Source organism: Hydra vulgaris, chromosome 07, assembly GCF_038396675.1.
Source record: "Hydra vulgaris chromosome 07, alternate assembly HydraT2T_AEP".
In the NCBI taxonomy this organism is placed as follows: Eukaryota; Metazoa; Cnidaria; class Hydrozoa; order Anthoathecata; family Hydridae; genus Hydra; species Hydra vulgaris.
This window is the reverse complement of record NC_088926.1, coordinates 28,564,649-28,586,444: the sequence shown is the minus strand read 5'-3', so window position 1 is coordinate 28,586,444 and position 21,796 is coordinate 28,564,649. Positions and strand designations below refer to the sequence as shown.

Sequence of the window (21,796 nt, the reverse complement as noted above, 5' to 3'; positions counted from 1 at the left end):
ACCTGGATAATTTATCAATTAGAGGTTACAACAGCCATTAAATAACCTATGGAGTAAAAATTTAGTCAATTTTGATTAAAAAAAACAACAAGTTTTTGAAAGACTAAAATGAAGATGTTTTATATCTTTTATCTTTAAACTACATTTTTTTTTTCTTGCTTTTTGTAGAACTGACGCATTAAAATCAATGCATCAATGGTATCATCTCCCAATTTTTGTGGCAAAAAATCCCATGGCAGAAAAAGCTTGTTCTGGCTCCACTGGTGTTGGTTTAATAGTTAATAAAGCTTTAAAAAGTTTTTCAAGAATATTAGGCCTTAAACGATTAGCTCCAAATAAACTCATCTCTTTTTTCAAAATCTTAGATCCAATTTTATCTACCACGACCATACCCTGTTGAATAAATGAAGCAAATTTATATGAAAGAGATTTTCCATCAATTTTTAATGTTTGATCAGCTGTACTTAGGGCTAGCAAAACCGGTAAACCAGTTTACCGGTAAATTGGTTAAAAATTATGTTTAAATTTACTGGTAATTTTCAAATAATTTACCGGTAATTCGGTAAAATTTTATGGAAATTCTGAATAAATTATTATTAGTATTTTTTTCTAACTAAAAAGAAAAATTCTACAAAAAAACTTTTTTACATATTATAAAAAAACAGTTGAAATCGCAAAAAATTAAGAACTTTATAATGGAAAAGAATTTTGTTTTCTTACAATATTACAATATGCATTTCTTAATAAAAAATACAGCCTACTTGATTGATTTTTCTTAAATTTTCGTTTTTTAATAGAGAAAGAAAAATATTTACATCAATTAGGATTTGTTTATGTAGTTTATTTATAATTACATTCAGTTTATTTTTTGCTCGCGTCCCATCTGGTTACAGTTACAGGTGACATTTTATTTAATTTAAATAGTGCGTTGGTGAGTTTTTTTTTAATTATTTGGTTTTTTGCACTGGATGATAAAATTATTAATCATTAAAAAAAATTGAAAATAAACACAAAACATAACTTTGAAAATAAAGCGAATATTCTATATTTTTATTGTGTTGAGTAAGTATTTCACAAAAAGTCTTTAAAATTATATTATAGAATATATTTGTATTGTGTTCCAAAATTTACATATTGAATTTTTTTTAAAAAAATAGCTTTATCTATGATGTCTACTGGATCCGGACAAAATCAATTGTGGAATCATTTTCTACGTATGAAAGCTGGCGATTCAGCTATATGCAATGTATGCAAAAAAAATATAAAATGCTCTGGCGGCAGCACAAGTGGTTTGCACAATCACCTTATCAGAAAACATAAAATTAATCTGCTAAAAAGAGTTCAACATGATGATGCAGAAGCTAGCTGTTCTAATATCAATACCACAACTTCCGTTATGAATGATACAAATTCTAGATCAAAAATTTCTGATTATTACAACATTATTAAAACAATTGATGACTCATTTCCAGCTGTTTTAGCATGACTGACAGCACAAGATTGTTTATCATTTAAAAAGATTTGCACATCATACGATCTTCAGCAATTATTTAAATCCAAAGGATATGATTGCCTAAAGTCTCCAAAGACAATTAGGAAAATGGTGTTGCAGTACGGTGACAAAATCCAAAAACAAATCGTTACAGAATTATCAGAAAGAATAGCCTGTGGTGAATTATTCAGCTTGACTTTCGATGAATGGACATCTCTCAAAAATCGAAGGTTTATGAATGTGAATGTCCACTCGTATGATAATGTATTTTGGAATCTCAAATTGGTTAGGATTAAAGAATCGATGCCTGCTGAAAAGTGTATAACGTATCTTCAAAAAACACTTAAAGAATTTAGTATTGCGATAGAAAATATAATTTCCATTACTACGGATGGGGCCGCCGTAATGAAAAAGGTAGGCAGATTACTGGACGTAAATCATCAACTTTGTTTAGCCCACGGCATCCAGTTATCAGTAATTAAGGTGCTGTATAAAAGATCTGTTTTGGATAATATTTCTGTAGAAAATTAAGAAGTGGCTATTACTGAATTTGAACATGGTGAAGATAAAGAGGACGATGTAATGGAAGATATTGGGGTTTTTGACGTTATTTAGGATACATCAACTACTGATTCATCAATTCAACATGAAAGTATAGGTCCAATAATAACAAAAATTCGAAAAATTGTTGTCATGTTCCGTAGATCACCAACAAAAAATGACATCCTCCAAAAACATGTTAAGGATGAATTTAAAAAAGAACTTCCTTGACACAAAAACACGGTGGAGCAGTATGTTAATAATGTTGGAAAGAATTTATGAGATTAAAAATTGTGTTCGTAAGAGTCTAATCGATATCAAATCCGATATAGATTTATCAGAAAATGATCTCAATGTTGTATCAAATATAATAATGGCTTTGCAACCTATTAAAGTAGCTGTGTAAGCTCTTTGTTCAAGGGGCACGAATCTATATGTTGAGATTTGACAATTAGGTTCATGTTAGATGAACTAAGTAACCAAAATAATTTCTTAAGTAATGAATTGAAACAAGATTTAATATTTCGAATAAGTGAGAGAAGAACCGTACATTCTGATATATATTCATATCTTCATGAACCATGTCCACGTACAGCTTTAAATAATGAAAATAATTATGGTGTGTTTAATACAACAAGTAAATTGGTTATGGAAAAAAATATTTTTAAAAAATGATTCCAAAACTACGGAAGCTGAAGCTGTGCAAGTGTATGAAACTGAATCAACTAGTGAATCTACGGTTTTATCAGCAGTGGCGACATCAAGTCAAGCAATGTCAATGAAGGAAAAACTTGATTTAGTAAATAAAAAAAAAAAAGATAACTATTGCTCACAAAGAGATTAGTGATCCGAAGACAACATCCGGTCTTTTAAATATAGTCAGGAAAGAAATGACGTATTTCAAGGAACAAAATATTAAAAAAATATTTAAACAAACTCTAAAAGTATATTTCAGCAGTTCGCCCAACCAGTGTAGAGTCGGAAAGAGCTTTTTCTGCAGCAGGTTTAATTGGCACAAGGTACAGAACAAGTTTAAACAACGAAACATTAAATGTAATGTGTTTTTTAAGAGCTTACTTCAATAAAGAAACTATGCTCCTTGAAAAGAATTGACTATATTAATTATTTTTATTTTAAAAATGAAGTTTTCTTTATGTTTATGTTTGTTTATGTTTACGCTAAAATACAAAAATGTTAATGTATAATAAATGAATTAATTATATTTTATAATATAAAAAAAATCTTTTTGATTGTTTAATTTATTTATTTTTAACTAGGATGAACCTGTAAACTGATGCTGTTTTACTAATATATTCATTTGTTATGCTTTTTGTTGTTTTCAGTGTTTAGATTATTACTATTAAAGCCTTTAGAAAAAAACCCGGTAAATTACCGGTAACCCGGTAATAATTTTTTTTTACCGAATAACCGGTTTTTAAAATATTGGTAAATTTACTAGCACTAGCTGTACTAGTAACTTCAAAATCAACTGGTAGCTCTCCACTCGCTTTCCATGGATAAAGTCTGCTTAAAAGTGAAGTAGCCAGAGATATTATTTTATTTTTTTTATTTTTAGACCAAACTGATCTTTTTGCTCTTTTAAAGTGTCCGGAGATTTTAAATATTGTGTTAAGTGTACAAGAACGAGGCTGATACATGTCCCTTGATCTTTCACCTTTATAACAGCAAGTTCAGTAACTTTTTCAACAAGCAAAAGATCACCATCTTCTTTGCATAAATATTCTACAGTCATCTCAATGGGAGCAAGAGCATTGCACAGTTCTTTAATCTTCGACAATTCTTTATCGGAAACATCAAACTTTTCTTCAAGATGGATCATTGCTACTTTGACTTTATAAAATCTTTGTAGCATTTTTATAAGGCTATTCCATCGCATTTTACTATCTAAAAAAAAAGCTTTTTTATCCACAGGACTGAATATTTTGAGGCTGAAGATTGTCATCATTTCTGACTGGAGACTTTCTGAAGACTTTAACAATTTTATGAATTTAAGCAACCATAGCACCAATATCAGAAAAAGGTTTGTCTCAGTGCTTAATTCATCACATTCCTCTATTGTTTCTTCATAACCCTCTTCCACTTCAGTTTCATCATAATTTAAATCATCGTTTATCTTATGAGATTTATTTTAAGTAAATCTCAAACACAAAGATGGATTGCATGTGCAAAACAGCCAACATAAATGGGACTAGAATTTCATCATAACACTTGCACCATCAGTGATTGTTGCTACAATGTCATTGTCTAACTGGAATTCAGACAATCTTGACTTAACAAGTTGAATAGCTTTTTCAGTGTTCATGATTCCGTTGACACGGATCATTCCAAATTATTAAAAACCATCTAAACAATGTAAGTTCAGATTCATAAAAGAACAGTTTCTGACTGAAGTGGATTCATCAAAGCTAATAGAAAAACAACCTTCTTCTTCTTGAATCTGTTGAATATCTTGCTTAATGATGGTGATAGTCCTCAAAATATGAAAGATCATAAATTAATCATTCATATTTTGAGTACTTTTTGGCAAATACTCAACTGTTATTATTCATTGTAGATAATGCTTGGTTTTAACTTCGACTTATGTTAATGTGATATGTAGGTCGAAACTTACAACTTAAACTCTAAATAAAATAAGTTTCTTATCGAAAAGTAACTTGGTACTAACAGTTTCTTGAGATTTTAGGGCTAGTTTCTACTAGTTTCTTATTTATAAAAAAAAGTATATATATATATATATATATATATATATATATATATATATATATATATATATATATATATATATACATATATATATATATATATATACAGTATATATATACAGTATATATATACAGTATATATATATACATATATATACATATATATATATATATATATAATATATATATATATATATATATATATATATATATATATATATATATATATATATATATATATATATATATATATATATACAGGCCTTGTTTTAGAACGTTAAGTGTAGAGCGATTTACGTATGCCTTAAGCAATTTTAACATAAGCAGTTAGTGATTTTGGTTAAGCTACTTTTAATCATTTTTTAACTTTTAAATTATACTAGGAGCAGTAAGATAATAGAAGTAATTAATTTAAAAAAAAGTCACATTAACTTTTGAATGACGCTTATGTAAAAATATTTGTTACAAAAGTTTGAATGACAATTATGTTTGATATAAGCGCTATCTAAATAAAAATTTAAATAACTTAATAAATTTAATTAAAAAATTTAAATAATAACTTTTTTCATTAGTAAATATTTACTAATGAAAAAAGCTCAAATAAAATTAAAATTTAATTTTTATTTTTTCTCTGCTTGAAGCAAAGATCATAAAAACATGGTATGGTTTAATTTAAGACTAATTTAATAAATATGTATAATTTTATTCTGATAAAAAAAATATATAATTTAATTTAGATTTAAAAAATATATAATTTAATTTTGATTTAAAAAATATTTTTATTTAAAAAATAAGTTTAATAATAAGTAAATAAAATTAAAGTTAATTCTTGGGTTTAACCGTCAAATCTAAAACTTAAAAATAATACTAAATATTGTTCAATTTTTAAATTTTATTTGGTCTTAAAAAAAAAATCAGTTTATTTTTATCGCAATTGTTTTTTTGGTTTTCCTTCCTGAACATTTTTTTTGTACTCAAATTTAAATTTTAAATAAACGACTGCATTAAAAGTTTGCACAAAATGTAAGTTAAATTATTTTTTTTATAACGCAAGTTAAATTGCAGCAACTATTTTTTAATAAACTATATATTCAGCAATCTAATTTTAATGATAAAATAATTTTAAATAATAAACTTTAATAAAAACCTTTGATAAATAAAGTAAATAAAGTAATGTACTTTGTTTATTTGTTACTTGCTAATTTTTTTAAAATAAAAAATCATTTGTAGTTGCAAAGTTGCTATTAGAAATTTTAGAAATAACACCAGCTGAATTCAAAAATGACATTAAAAAGGGCATATTAGCTCTAGTTTAAGAAATAAAAGCAAAAATTTTCTCTCAAGGGTATTAATTTTCATTGTTTAAAAGAATTTTTGTTTTTGTTTTTGACTACCCATGTTTTATTCATGTTTAAAACTTGTGATATTAGTTATGTGTGTTTGCTAAAGTTTTTGGCCTAATCTATTCTTAGTTTTTTTTCAACATGCCAAGGAATTGTGTAAATTTAGTGGACAATTTTTGTTACATTTGTGGTGAAATAACATTTTTCTCACAGAAAAGAACTATGACACCTCTTGTGAGGACTGCTTACCAGCATTACTTCGATATGAAGGACCAGGATAAGTCATAGGCTCCACATACATGCTGTAGCTCTTGTTCGGTTACACTACAAGAATGGATGAAAAATAAAAAAAAGATCTTTGACTTTTGCTGTTCCTATGGTATGGAGGGAGCCTAAAAACCGCACAGATGTCTGCTATTTCTGCTTGACCCAACCCATTAAAGCAGGTTTGTCAATGAAGAAAATAGGAACAGTTAAATACCCAAATCATCCATCTGCCATTCAACCTATTCCACACTCGGATAGTTTACCAGTTCCTACTCCACCACAAAGTTGTGAGTTAGAAGCAGAAAAGAAGACAGAAATGAAGTAGAAATAGAAGAAAATGAAGAAAACAAGCCTTCCACATCAAATGATCCTGATTTTGTGTTAACAGATGATGTACTACACAGATTGAGTCAGGCAAAATTAAGAGATCTTGTTCAGCAGAACTTCTAGGGTTAAGACTAAAGCAGTGGAATCTTCTCCAATTTGATGTCAAGGTTTCACATTACAAAAAACGACAACAGAATCTGCTTTCTTTTTTTGAGAAGAAAAATAATCTTGTTGTTTGCATTGATGTCTTTATATTAATGTATTGTCTTAATTTGAACTATGATCCAACTGAATGGAGATTATTCATAGACTCATCTAAGCTAAGCTTAAAAGCTGTATTACTGCACAAAATCAACTTCCTTCTATTTCTATTGGCCATGCAGTTCACATGAAAGAGCTTTTTGTGTATGTGGGACAGTAGAGACAGAAGTTCACATAATATAAAAGAAGACTGGCCTGCAAGAAATCTCAACACAGATGAAAAAAATGTTATTACTGAACCATTTGTAGATCAAAAAAAGGGGTTCTTCTTCTACCATTACATATAAAGTTGAGTTAAATAAAAAAATTTGTCAAAGGTATGAACAAAGAAGGACAGGCTTTTAGGTATTTAACAAAAAAATTTCCAAAAATAAGTGATGCAAAAGTTAAACAGGGTATTTTTGTTGGACCACAAATACATCAACTTATGAAGGATTCTGCATTTGACGAAGTTTTGAAGTGGCAAGAAAAGGATACTTGAGAAGCACTTAAAGGAGTGATTTGTGGTCTTTTAGGCAACAAAAGAGATGATAACTACTTTTAATTGGTAACAGTACTTTTGCAAAAATACTATTAACTTGGATGTAACATGTTCTTCAAGATTCATTTCCTCTACTCACACCTAGACTTCTCCACCATCACCCCCCCCCCCAGTTGTGGAGCTGTTAGTGATGAACATGGGGAAAGGTTTCACCAAGTTATTTCTGTAATGGAACAAAGATACCAGGGTTGTTGGAATGAGGGTATGCATACAGATTACTGTTGGTTTGTGTGTATTGATGCTCCAGAACTAGTCTACAAAAGGAAAGCAAAAAGATCACGATCTCGTAACAATACATCATAATCATCTTTATACCTACAAGCTTGATGATCATGATTTCTTTGTTTAAAACTGTTAGACTATATCTGTTATGAAAAAAACAAAATGTACTTTAAATATTATTAGAATATGTAAATTATATGTCAAATTGCTCTGTTGCAAATTAACTTAAATAAAAATTTATTGCTATTGTATATCTTAGAAACTAAAGCTAATAAAAAATTTTCATTGTAATTTTCTTTTTTCTCAGTCCAAAATTAGTATAATTTTGAATAAAATTGCTAAAGATACAAAACAAAAATATTTTTTTGTTGCCCAGTGTAATCATTTTAAAAACTCAAAAACTTAACATATTTTAATTCATTTATGCAAATGTAGAGAAAAGATAGAAATTTGATAATACTAAACATTAATAAAATGCAATATTAAATTTAATTATTCAATATTAAAAAGAAAATAAACGTTCCTTCCTCTGTTCCTTTTATGTTAAATATTTCCAAATTTCTTTCTTTTCTTGACATTTGCGTAAATGAATTAAAATATGTTAAATTTTTAAAATGACTATTTCTTCAATTTCTAATTGCGGCTTTGCAAATACAAGTGATATTTTATTTAAAAAATTAGAGAGTAACAAATAAAAAAATTACAAACTTCATTAATAATTTTAGTAAAAAAAAATGTTTAGGAAGGGAAACCGAAAAAATAATTTTGATAAAAATGAGCTAACTTTTTTTTAAAAACAAATAAAATTTAATACTGAACAATATTTAGTAATATTTTTAAATAAATTTGACAGTTAAGTTAAATCCAAGCATTTAATTTTAACAAACTTAAATATATATTTTTTAAATCTAAATTAAATTACATATTTTTTTTATAAGAATGAAATTATATATTTTTATTAAGTTAGTTTTAAATTAAATCAAATATTTTTTCATCAGAATTAAATTATATTATGATCAAATATTATATTATAGATCATTATATATCTATCATTATATTATATTATCAATTATTTTTTATCAGAATTAAATTATATTATGATCTTTGCTTCAAGCTTACAGTATTAGCGTTTTTCAAGCAAAAAAGTCAATCATTACAATAATATAAAAACAAAATAAAAATAAATTTTTAATTTCATTTGAGTTTTTTTTCATTAGTAAGTAAATAGTGCTTTATTTAACATTGTCATTTAAACTTCTTTAACAAATATTTTTACATAAACATCATTCAAAAGTTAATGTGATTTTTTTTTTAATTAATTACTTTTTTTATCTTACCGCTTATAGAATAATTTAAAAGTTAAAAAATGATAAGTCACTTAACCAAAATCACTTACTGCTTATGTAAATTGCTCTACACATCTTTAAATATATATATATATATATATATATATATATATATATATATATATATATATATATATATATATATATATATATTCTTATCATTTAGTACTAGTTTCTTATAAACAACTTGTTTTTTATTAAAAAAACGTGTATAACTTTGACAATAATGTTAATAACAAATAAATTAAATTTAAACTTTAAATTCACTATAAATCTTTTACACACTGAAAATAACTTCTGAAAAATAAAATATAAAGTTACCTGAATTACCTGGGTAATTTTGAAAAATTACCCAGGTAACAGGTAAGAAAAATTAGCAAATTACCAGGGTAACAGTTAAGGTAATACCAGGGTAAGAAACACTGCTATAAAATATTAATTAATTATATAAACTATTATTAGCATATAAATATATACATTTTACATATTTAATATACTTTAAAGCAAACGTTTATTTTACATTTTTTCTTTTTAACTTGATAACGGATATGCACATATTATAACAATATATAATTTTTTCAATCTATTTTATTGATAAACAATGTTTATTAATAAAATAGATTTTTAAAGCCTCTATAAAATTCTGGAACTTTTAAAACCCAGGTTCATACACTTTTAAAGAAAGAAAAAAACTTTACAGATACATGTCTTAGCGTGTAATGTAGAGTTATCCAGGGTAGACTTTTTTCAAAAAGGTTTTTAAGTTACTTTCAAACTAAAACTCATCTATTTTTTGTACTGATTTCATACAGGTAGGTATGTTAAAACCCGCGTTTTACGGAACCGATTTTTGTGCTAAAAAACTGTTCCATGTTTTTAGAACTTGGCATTTAGGCAATATGGTACGATGATGTTTTGTAGCATATTATTTTAGAATTTTATATTAACTTGAAAGTTTTTTTAAAAGTAGAATAGTTGAACTTTTTTAAAGAGTATTTTTTTATTATATTGACGAAAGTTAAAGTGTTATTTATTGATATCAAAAAGTGTGTTGTACTTCTTGTGCTTAGTAAATGTTGAAGATATTATCTTTTTTTTTTCTATCCTATTCTTTTTTTTAAGTTTATACGTTTTCTATGCACATGCCAAATTTCAAGAATTTATTTTAACTAGCAGATACCCTATTTTTACCCTCACTTTTGGTACCTAAATTTTGTTTTTCCGACTTCTGTTTGGGGGAGAGGGGGGGGGGGCACTGAAGTATAAAATATTCGTTTTTATAAGCCAATAATAATAGTTATTAAAAAATTTATGTGATTTTTCTATAAAATAATTTTGTGATATAAGTACTAATATTACATTTATAAAGTATCAATGTAAAAATAACATTTATTATATATTAAATCCATAACACATGTTTTTTGCTCAGTCCAATCATACTAATACATTTTTAAAAAGCTTTATATCATATAATTATATAATATATCGCTTTTTTACGTATTTAGAATATATCATATATTAGTAATATACTAATATTTGTCCAAAAATATATAGACATATAATATATTTATAGTATATTAAATTTAATATACTATTTATAGTATATTATATTTATAGTATATTATATACTTAATATATACTATATTATAGTATATATTAAATATATACTATAATATAATATATATATTTAATACATACTATATCAATAATAATTATGAATGATGTGATTCCGATAGAGCAATTGCACAATAGCAGAATACTAAAACTTAAAAAAAAACATAGAAAGGCTATTACTATTTCTTACTGGAATAGAAAAGAAAATGATTCTGAAACTGTTGATTATTATATGAAAAAGTTCTAGCTGGTTGCTGACATTGTAGCTGATGTTTTCATTGAGTTGATGTTTCCAGTGATGTTTACCTAACGTGAATATGTTTTGAGTTGATGATTTCCTAATGCGAATATGTTGCCATTATTTTTTGATGATTGGACATGCATTTTATTATCTTACTACATGATTTTACTATTTTTCGACTAATATATATATATATATATATATATATATATATATATATATATATATATATATATATATATATATATATATATATATATATATATATGTATGTAAATTATGTTAGTGTATTTTACAAATAGAGTGCTCAATGATCTTAAAGAACAGAGCAATAATAAATTAGTAAAAAATACTTATCTAACTTTTTCTTCAACTTGAAGCTTCACCATTGCTAGATCATCAGGAAGAGTTCTCAGGAACTCCTCCTGATGATCCTGATGATATATATATATATATATATATATATATATATATATATATATATATATATATATATATATATATATATATATATATATGTAGTATGAAGCAAGTAGTGGAACTTGCAAAAAAAATGTACAGCGAGTAGTCGAATTTGCAAAAAAAATTGACAGCGAGTAGTGGAACTTGCAAATAAAGTTACAGCGAGTAGTGGAACTTGCACAAAAAAATTATAGCGAGTAGTCGAACTTGCACAAAAAATGTACAGTGAGTAGTGGAACTTGCAAAGATATGTACACGGAGTAGTGAACTTGCAAAAAATATGTACAGCGAGTAGTGGAACTTGCAACAAAAATTTACAGCAAGTCGTGAAACTTGCACAAAAAAAATTACTGCGAATAGTGGAACTTGTAACAATATAAAGTGAGTAGTGGAACTTTTTTTTGATAGATGGGTCTAGCTTACATTCACGTCGTGTCTATTGTTAACAATGATTATTATATAGTTTCATTAATGGAATTTAATATCTTAATCATTAACTAAAAGCCAAGATGTAAATTAATTAAAATAATATTATAAAACATTTTTTGTTTTTAAAAATTTTTTCAGGTTAGAGGGGGAACCATCTATAACTATCACTAAGTATTATGTGATGTATTTTGAATTTTGGTACAAGATGTTTTTATATTAAAGTTTATTATTTTAATTACATTTAAATACTTTTTCGAATCTCATTAAAAATATAATTTTTTTTTAGGTTGTAAAAGAGGAGGGGGAAGGGGGTGATACGCCCCTTCCCTATCTACACCCCTTAAAATAAATGGTGGGCTGCTAGTGATGTTGTGAAGTAGTAAAATATAATTTTTGATTTGATACTAGATTTCTTTTTAATTGTAAAGATAAATATTTATTAAAAAAAATGAGTCATTTTTGACAATAGGGTGTTTGAAACCATCACCCTTACATCCACCCAAAAACAATGATAAAACTTCTATATTTGACTGTGTTCGGATAGCTAATTACAAAATATCTTGTATATAAAAATTTATACTTTCATTAAAAAAAAACACTTTTTTACAAATATTGTTAGTCTTTATTGCCGGTATGGATGGTGGTTTTGTGCCCCCGGATGCGCCCGTAATCTAGAAACCTTTATAAATTTGTAAATAACTCTTGTATCTATCTTTTAATACCAAGATGTAAACTTTTGGATAAGAATTGATTAAGTTATCATAGTTTTAGTTAATAAAAACTTTATTTTGACCACAGTTTCTTAAACAAATCCTAATATCAAAAAATCGGTACTTAAAACGTAATAACTTTTTGTAGGGTGGTTCGATTTTGAAAATTTTTTTCACTTTTAGAATAATGAAATAAAGCTCTTTTTAATATATAACAACCTAGAATTTGATGAATTTAAAAATTTCATGTAACATACCTAATACAGGGATACCAAAAAATTATGACCCTAATGTATATAATATGATTGTAATATAAAATTATTTTGAAACTTTTGAAATAAGCAAGAAAAAATGTTAGTATAATTAATCAGTCATTAAATTATAGAATCAAAACAATAATACTTCAAATCCTGGTAGTTTCAGGAAATCCAGCTACATGTTTTTACTTAGAGTTTAACAGTTTAAATCTTATAATTTAGTTTTATACTAAACCTCTTGAGTTAAGAATACTCATAATAAATATTATCAATAATATAAAATAGATAAATATTTGATTTTATGTATTTTATATAAAGTTTTATAGTATTTATCAATTGTAATTTTTTTATAATACTTAAAAAAACTACAATTGATAAATACTATAAATGATCATTAATTTTGGTCAATAAACTAAACTTTCTTAATGCAGTCAGAATACATTAAGTTTTAAACATTAATTTGAATTAAAAAACTACTCTTGTATTAGAAACTAAGAAAAATTCTAATCTAAATTAATGTAGTTTATAACAATTTGATTCAAAATTTTTTACTTAATAATAAAAAACACTCAACATAACTATAAACACTGAAACACATATTTTAATAACAAACTAATGATCTTACTGTGTAATAAGATAATAAACCAGCGTTATCATCTAAAACAAACCAGCGGTATTGCCATCCTTGTACCACATTAGTCCATTTTGTTAATGGACCTTCCAATTTAACTGCCATCTTTGATATCTCACACCATCCGATTATATTTGTAATGTATTTTGTTATTTTAATGTATAGCTTAAAATAAATACAAATCAAAAAATGGAATAAAATATTTACAAATTTCTTCTAAAATATTAAGTGAAACTGATGAAATAAAGAGAAACAATAAGCTCACTTAAAATCTAAAATTTTAATATTTAATCAACATTCTTTAATAAAAAATCTCCATTTTGTTTACTTTAAAGGAAAATCGTCTGTTTGTTTATATTTTGAAAACAAATAGAGCTTTCCCGCCATAACTTAAAACCACATGGTTACGTTATGTCCTTAAAAAGTGTTGCACGCATAGCTTGTTAACTTTAAATCGTTCACATTTGACAACTTATCATGAAGATTGAAGAAGTTCAAAGCACCACTAAAACTCAGCGCATTGCAGCCCATAGTCATGTTAAAGGGCTTGGACTTAATGAGGATGGTGCAGCCATTAGTATAGCATCTGGTTTAGTTGGCCAAGAAAATGCTAGGGAGGTATAATGTAGTTATTATTTTTTATTTACTTTTTATTTTTACAGTAATAGCTATATTACATAATAAGTTAAAGCTCATTATTTTAATGTATTAGCTTATTATTTTGATGAACATCCAATATATTATATAATAATTATAATAATATAATAAATGTTTAAAACATCAATTCACAAATATATAGATTAATCTTTCTAATTTTTAAATAATCTAACCATAACTAAAATAATCATTTAAAAAAAAATGACAATTCTAAAACTTTAAAAAACTACCCTAAAAGTGTGCTAGTTTTGGAATTATAAAATAAAATAATTATTTAAACTATCACTATAATGAAATTGTTATTTTTTATAAATTATACAAAAAAATTATTTATTCTTCATTAAATAAGTTAATTTTACTAAACATGTTATATAATTTAGGTTACATTAAGATAATGGATAATTAAGGAAACCTTGATAATAAGATATTGTTAATTTAAACATATTTTTTATTAAATATGTAAAAGATAAATAATCATTAAATGATTGTGATCATTATTTTATAAACAGATTTGTATAAAAAGCTTTATAAAAGTAGCACAATTTACAAAAAGGAACAATGAAGGAAATAATAATTTATTTTTTTAAATAATTTTTGTTTTATTTTCCTCAAGAGAAAAAAGATTACAAGCACAAGACTGTTTGCATAGCTAGGTCTCTTTTGTTCAAAAGTTAAGAAAACTTCAGCTCATTTACTATATTGTTAAAAAAAGTTTTAAAATCCTTTTTTTTTTTTTTTTGCTTTGTTTATTTTATGATTAATTATTTAAAATTTATGAATTATATTTCAGTTCTATTTTACTAAAGAAAGTTAAAAAAGCTTATAAATTTTAAGTTTATATTTATTATATCACATCTTTCTAAAAAGAAACAATTTGAACAAATTTAAAATAAACAAATTTTGAAATAAGTTAATGATGTTTTTTTAATTATTAAAAAACAAATGTGCTTAGTTTTATAACATAAGTATGTGTTACACTCTAGTGTGATGTAACAATCACAAGTTCTGTAAAAAAAAGTATTGTTATGCTTGAGAATGAAGTATATAGAAATTATTGTCAAATGAATATTTGACAATAATTTCTATATACTTCATTCTCTTGACAATTTTAAATATTTCTAACAAAACCATTGATTATTAAAAAAAAAAAAGAGTTATAAGTTTTTTTTATTTCCGGGGTGTTTTTTATACAAGAGGGGGATTAAAACAAGGGAATTTCAGTCCATATCTAATAAATGGGTGTCTTAATAAAAGGTTATGTGGTAATTTTTTACAGAACAATTTAATTCTAATGTAGCTTGGGGTCAGATGCACATTTTAACAGTTGTATCAATGTAATTCAATAGAATTTCATATGCTTACAGAGGCTTTTCGATGAAAAAAAGTTGGAGGGAGGGGGTTAGAAAAATTTCCAAAAATTAAGAAATGTCCTCTCTCATGTATTAAGCACCTAAAGAGTACTTAACTTTTATGAGCATGATTTTCTTTTGATATTATTAATGAAAGCTAGTTTTTGATTTTTATTCAGAGAACTGATTTTTGTAGGGAAATTTTGTGAGCAAGTATAGTTATATCAACTTAAACAAAGTATAGTATTACTGTATTTATCTAAATATGTAGTTGTAACTATAAATAATAGTTTCAAATTTCTATGCATCAAAGCATAAATTCTACTATTTATGTTTTAATATTTTTTTCTATCATTTTATAATACCAAATTAAGTATATAACAAAATTACAAGCTGGTAATTTTTTGTTAACATATTGTTTCAAATTAATTGATTACATGCAATATATTAACCTTTATTTTGTATAAAGTTATTTATATAATAAAATTTATTTTATTTTTAAAAGGCATGTGGTATTGTTGTGGAGCTAATCAAATGCAAAAAGATGGCAGGGAGGGCCATTCTTCTTGCTGGCCCACCTGGCACTGGAAAAACAGCATTAGCACTAGCAATTGCACAAGAACTTGGTCCTAAAGTTCCATTTTGCCCTATGGTAGGAAGTGAAGTTTACTCTACTGAAGTAAAAAAAACTGAAGTCTTGATGGAGAATTTTCGTAGAGCTATAGGTTTGCGTATTAAAGAGACCAAAGAAGTCTATGAAGGTGAAGTTACTGAGCTAACACCATTTGAAACAGAAAATCCATTAGGGGGGTATGGAAAAACTATAAGTCACATTATTATTGGACTGAAGACAGCTAAAGGAACGAAACAATTAAAGCTTGATCCATCAATCTATGAGAGCTTGCAGAAAGAAAAAGTTGAAACTGGTGATGTAATTTACATTGAAGCAAATAGTGGTTCTGTCAAAAGATTAGGGCGCTCAGATGCTTTTGCAACAGAATTTGACTTGGAGGCAGAGGAGTATGTACCATTACCCAAAGGTTATATATTTCTTCATAAAGTTCACTGGATTTTTGTTATCTTAATATGTTTATTTTTTACATAAAGTTAATTTAATTACATAAAGCTAATACTAACTGAATTATTTAGGCCCTGGAACAATCTATATATTTTATAAGCTCAGTAAGCATAAATCTTTTGTAGGTCACTTTTTATAGCTCACTCATCTTTTTACAACATTCAAAAAAAAGTTCTACATCCATGTTATCATATTTTTGCGGTTTAAAAAAAAAGTTTTTATCTATGTTATTGTTAACTTAAAAAAAAGTTTTGCATCCATTTTTTTATATATTAAAAAAAAGAGTTTCCATATAAAAATTAAAGAAATAGATAAAGCCTTTCAGAATAACATTTAAACCAGTTTTAATGAAGCAATAAGAGTCAAAATTCTCATTTTATCATCATCAATAACAAAAAGCAACATATCATCGATAACAAAAAGCAACGTATCATCAAAACAAAGAACATTTAAAATAGTTTATAACAGGGATGCAGAGTCCCAAAAGGACTTCGTCTTTATATTTCTACTTTTTCCAAGTCAGAAACTTATTGTTTTTAAGCCCAGAGTCCCGGAGTCCTTGCCGCCATTATACCTAAGGACTCCAGATTTAAAAAATGATTGTTCCTCTAACCTAAAAGTCCTTCTTTTTTTTTATTAATAGTCCATAAACTTATTTATATTTTTAGAGCTCTTGGATACCAAAAACTTAGATAAAATAATCTTTTTGTGACTTTCAAATACGGAATCCTTTTTGGGACTCCGCATCCCTGGTTTATAAATATCACTTTTTATAAAATGCATTATGATCATCAAAAATAAATCGCAACATTCATTTGAGTTCACATTTTATAGGCCTAGTCACTATCTATATATAATTTTTTTAGAGTAAGACATAGTGAGGTGTATATGTAAATGATTTTTGTAAGAATATGTATGTTTTGTAAGGTGACTTTACATACATCAACTGATAATTTGGGTTTCTATAGAAGTATCTTTATGACAGTATCCTTTTTCTCTAATAACTTCAGACATTAAGTTGCATTTCAAAAATATCTTTGGATTAAAGTTCAAAAATGTTATTGAGCAGAATATATTAATACTGTACTGATCTAATAATGTAGTTGTAATTATAGATAGTAGTACTTATAATAATAGATAATATACATACATTTAAAAATGTATTTATTTTGAAGTTAAAAATTGTTTTAAAGTCTTCGAATGTTAAAACTAATTATTTTTTTATTTTTTTTTATTAGGTGATGTCCATAAAAAGAAAGAAATAGTACAAGATGTTACTTTACATGATCTGGACATAGCTAATGCTCGTCCACAAGGTGGTCAGGACATTTTGTCAATGATGGGTCAACTTATGAAACCGAAGAAAACTGAAATTACCGATAAACTTCGTAAAGAAATAAATAAAGTGGTCAATAAATATATAGATCAAGGAGTTGCAGAATTAGTTCCAGGTGTATTATTTATTGATGAAGTGCATATGCTGGATATAGAATGCTTTACATATCTCCATAAGGCGCTTGAGTCTTCCCTTTCTCCAATTGTAATTTTTGCTACAAATCGTGGTACTTGCACAATCCGTGGGACAGATGTGCGATCACCTCATGGTATGCCTCTTGACTTGCTAGATCGTGTTATGATCATACGTACAATGCCATACTCTCAAGATGAAATGAGACAAATTTTAAAAATACGTACTCAAATTGAGGGAATATCTGTTGATGAAGAGTCAATTGTTGAACTTGCTTCTATTGGAAATAAGTCGACACTGAGGTATGCTGTTCAATTTTTAACTCCCGCTTCAGTGTTAGCTAGTATTAATGGACAAGAAACTGTTACTATAGCAGAGGTTAATGAAATTAATGAACTATTTTATGATGCCAAGTCTTCTGCAAAGTTATTACAAGAGCAGGAAGATAAATATATGAAGTAAAAATCATTGAAGTATGTTTTTGTGTATATAAATTTAATAGTATTCTTGGTGACTTGTAATGTTATTGACAAGTTATTTTAGATTTGTTTTTCATGCGCTTTGTGTGTTCTTAAAAATTCACAAATTTTGACAACAAATAATGTTAGTTTTTCCTTTTTTTTCATTATATCGAACCCCTAATCATTAGTAGAATAACGAAACAGGCCATGAACAATAAAAAAAGGACTGGCTTTGAATAGTCTTAAGATAGCAGAGCTAATAAAAATATTCATAAATATATATATATTTTTTTTTCTTAAGAAAAATAACATTTTTAGTTAATAAAGATTTCATCCATATACAAACCACGGCGACCTATGGTTGGAAGTGAAACATTTAATTCCCGAAGTTTGAAATATTTTTCCGCAAATTACACGTTTTAAGTTCCGCAAAAGCGTTATCAAACGTTTTAGCATTTGAATTTAAAAAGATTCGAAACAAAAAAACAAACACGTTAACTTTGGGAAATTTTTTCACCTAAGTTTTCTATTCTTATCCATTCCATTTTTGACAGTAATATGAATTTAAATGACAAAGACATTAACGAACTTATTGCAGTAAAAAATTTATTGCTGTAATTAACACCAAAGTATAACAGAAGAATCTTATTTCTGTTCTGTGTTATACTTTCTATCTTATAACTGTTCTTTATTATAAAAAAGCTGAATTAATTTGTGTTTAGATGTAATACATGAATAAATTCTTAGAAATATAATCATAACAAAGATTTTGATTTCATCTAGAAATTAACGTCTGCGTTTTGACGTACGTAAAACACAGCATAATAATAAAATATAATGAATTCAAGAATAATCCGACGGAATGCTCAACTTGGAGGCAAAATATGAAATAGAGATTTTTTTTGTTTAAGGTGGTATACCAGGGAAAAAATTAAACTGAAATATTGTAAGAAATGTTTCCCTTTGATGAAAATTTGTTTCAATACCGTAAAAGGGTTACTTTGAGTAGCGGGGTATGTTTGAATACCAATCTTTCTTTTTTCAAGTTGTATTTATGGCAAAAATTTATATAAAACTGTCCGAACATCAAAGTATTAAGAAAAGTTTATATTTTGATTATTTAAAGTTTAACTTTGTTAATTGGTTGTTATTGTTACTTGAAAAATGAATTAAATATTTCGGATATTTTTCTCAAAAAATTAGTCAGAATACTTTGCACACTGCATCAGCTTGTCTAAGTTGTATAATTTTTGTTTATAAATTTTTTTAGCATATAAAATCTAAAGAAGTTTGTTAGCCTACTATAGTTAAGTTCCATTGTTAAAACGTAACATACCTTATCTCGTACGGGTAACTTTAAATAAAGTTTAAAGTAACTCTACTACGTATATTAGTCAGAAACAAGAAACAATGAAACAATTTAAAAACTTCCTTTGTCATACATGCATAATATATAATATATTAGGTATGGTACATAATATTATTGTGATTAAAAATTAAAATACCATCTGTATAAACAGTAACTCACACATTGTTTCTGTGTGTGTGTGTGTGTGTGTGTGTGTGTGTGTGTGTGTGTGTGTGTGTGTGTGTGTGTGTCTGTGTGTATATATATATAAATATATATATATATATATATATATATATATATATATATATATATATATATATATATATATATACATGTAAATAAATATATATGTGTGTGTCTGTGTGTATAATAGGGTGGTCTAGAATTACATAGTAAAAACTAAAAGTGTTCCTAACCACTCTCCACACGGCAAACTTTGTTCTTCTATATATAAGGAATAACCACCTAAAAAATTGGACCAATTTGAAAAATTTTAGGGGTCAATAGAATTTCAACATTTTGGGCAAGCACCTAATTTTTTTTAAGCACCTCATTTAATTCGGCATGTTCGTAGCAGAAATCATATTGTTGAGTGTTTATACATAATTTTTGGTTTTGTTTTTCTGAACAGCCCTTCTGGGACACGATACAAAGTAATTATTTTAGTTCTTTGTGCAATTTGAAGCATGGGAATCGGATGCTTGCTATCAAAATTGAAAGGATCGAGTCGACAAGATGAAGGTTGTCAATGATAGCACAGAGCTTGGCATTGCTCTTATCCAGAAATATAATAAAATCCTCACCAAAGACGTGGACCAAAAACAGTTTCTGCTTCGTTTTGCCCAGCAACATCGCCAGATTTACCCATCCTCCTCTAAGGCAGCCATGATTGCGGTAGATAACATTTGATGGGGCATTACTTATATGTCATACTTTTGAAATCAGTATTATAACAATTTTTCATTTAAAATTTTAAATATTAAAATATCAAATAAAATTTTTACTCTTTTGACCGTATAGACCGTATAAATAAAAAGCCAAAGTTTTTATTGACTTCTAAATATTGTCCGATTTGCTTCAAATTTTTACAGAAATTCTCTAACATTATATGAAACAAGATAAGCCTTGTGGAGAACAGAATTTTCAAACTTCATTTTTTTGGACCACCCTAATGTATATAGAGTTTTTGCAGAACAATTTTATAAAAATTTTATATTTTTTTGCATAAAAAATATGCCATATAATATGTGTGTATATATTCAATATTGTGTTTAATTAAGTTTTTTGAAAGTACAGTGATTCATTTTTAAATTTGTTTTTGTTTAGCATTTCATAGCAGTACTATCCCACTTTTATACATACAAAAATTGATTCAAGGCAGTATATAAATTATAATGAGTGCCAGTTTTCAAATTTTATGGTAACAATAAATATTATTAGATTAAAATATTGATAGATGTTCATTGGGTGCAAGTTGCCACTTTGTTTTTAAAAGTTTAAAAACATAATCTGAAAACACATGGAAAATCCATAGTTTTTACAAATATGCGAAATATAGCAACTGTTCAACATTTTATATTACGTCGATTATTTTTAGTGCCTCTTGTCAATTAATGTCAATTTAATCTGGACCATTTATGCACAACAAGAACCGAAGTGGACCATCTAATATATATACAGTCTAAAATACAATCAAAGTCAGGACGGCTTGATTCTATTGACTTTTTTGACTAGTTTGTTATTGTTTTTTTTCAGATTGTAGGAAAGTTCCTATTAGTAATAATCGAAGCAATTTTTACAGTGAAAAAGTACTTGAGTTTACTAAAGAAAATAGTATCTTGTTGAGAAGAAAATAGTGTGTTGTTTTATAACTGGTATAACTCTACCCATTTATTGCAACCTTTTTATGTTGCATTTTTATGGATCTCTTAAAAAATATTGGAGTAAAATAGTTGATCAATTGAAAACCTCTTGTTTAAAAAAAGCACAGACAAGTACAAAAAATAAATCTCCTTTGTTCTTTATT

General features: G+C 26.3%; 2 protein-coding genes across 3 annotated transcripts in view; one reads left to right on the top strand and one right to left on the bottom strand.

Annotated features, from left to right (window-relative positions):
* Positions 1-13,571, bottom strand: part of LOC101240001 (oxysterol-binding protein-related protein 9) — a 64,202-nt gene extending 50,631 nt beyond the window's left edge. For both annotated transcript variants that reach the window (XM_065801564.1, XM_065801563.1), the window contains exon 1: positions 13,401-13,571. In XM_065801564.1, the coding sequence (XP_065657636.1) occupies positions 13,401-13,511 (111 nt within the window). In that variant the 5' untranslated portion in view covers positions 13,512-13,571. The remainder of the gene's footprint in view (positions 1-13,400) is intronic.
* A 225-nt stretch (positions 13,572-13,796) lies between these two features.
* On the top strand, positions 13,797-18,557 carry LOC100202153 (ruvB-like 1). Its single transcript, XM_065801566.1, has 3 exons — positions 13,797-14,024; positions 15,918-16,452; positions 17,729-18,557. Exons 1-3 carry the CDS (start codon positions 13,884-13,886, stop codon positions 18,418-18,420), a joined length of 1,368 nt encoding a protein of 455 aa, XP_065657638.1. The 5' UTR covers positions 13,797-13,883; the 3' UTR covers positions 18,421-18,557.
* The last annotated feature ends 3,239 nt before the right edge of the window (positions 18,558-21,796 follow it).

Excerpts from the sequence above, each read along its gene's own strand:
- LOC100202153 (XM_065801566.1), top strand. The coding sequence starts at position 13,884 with ATGAAGATTGAAGAAGTTCAAAGCACCACTAAAACTCAGCGCATTGCA. Across the intron at positions 14,025-15,917 it reads GCCAAGAAAATGCTAGGGAG|GCATGTGGTATTGTTGTGGA; the intron begins GTATAATGTAGT and ends TATTTTTAAAAG. Across the intron at positions 16,453-17,728 it reads GTATGTACCATTACCCAAAG|GTGATGTCCATAAAAAGAAA; the intron begins GTTATATATTTC and ends TTTTTTTATTAG.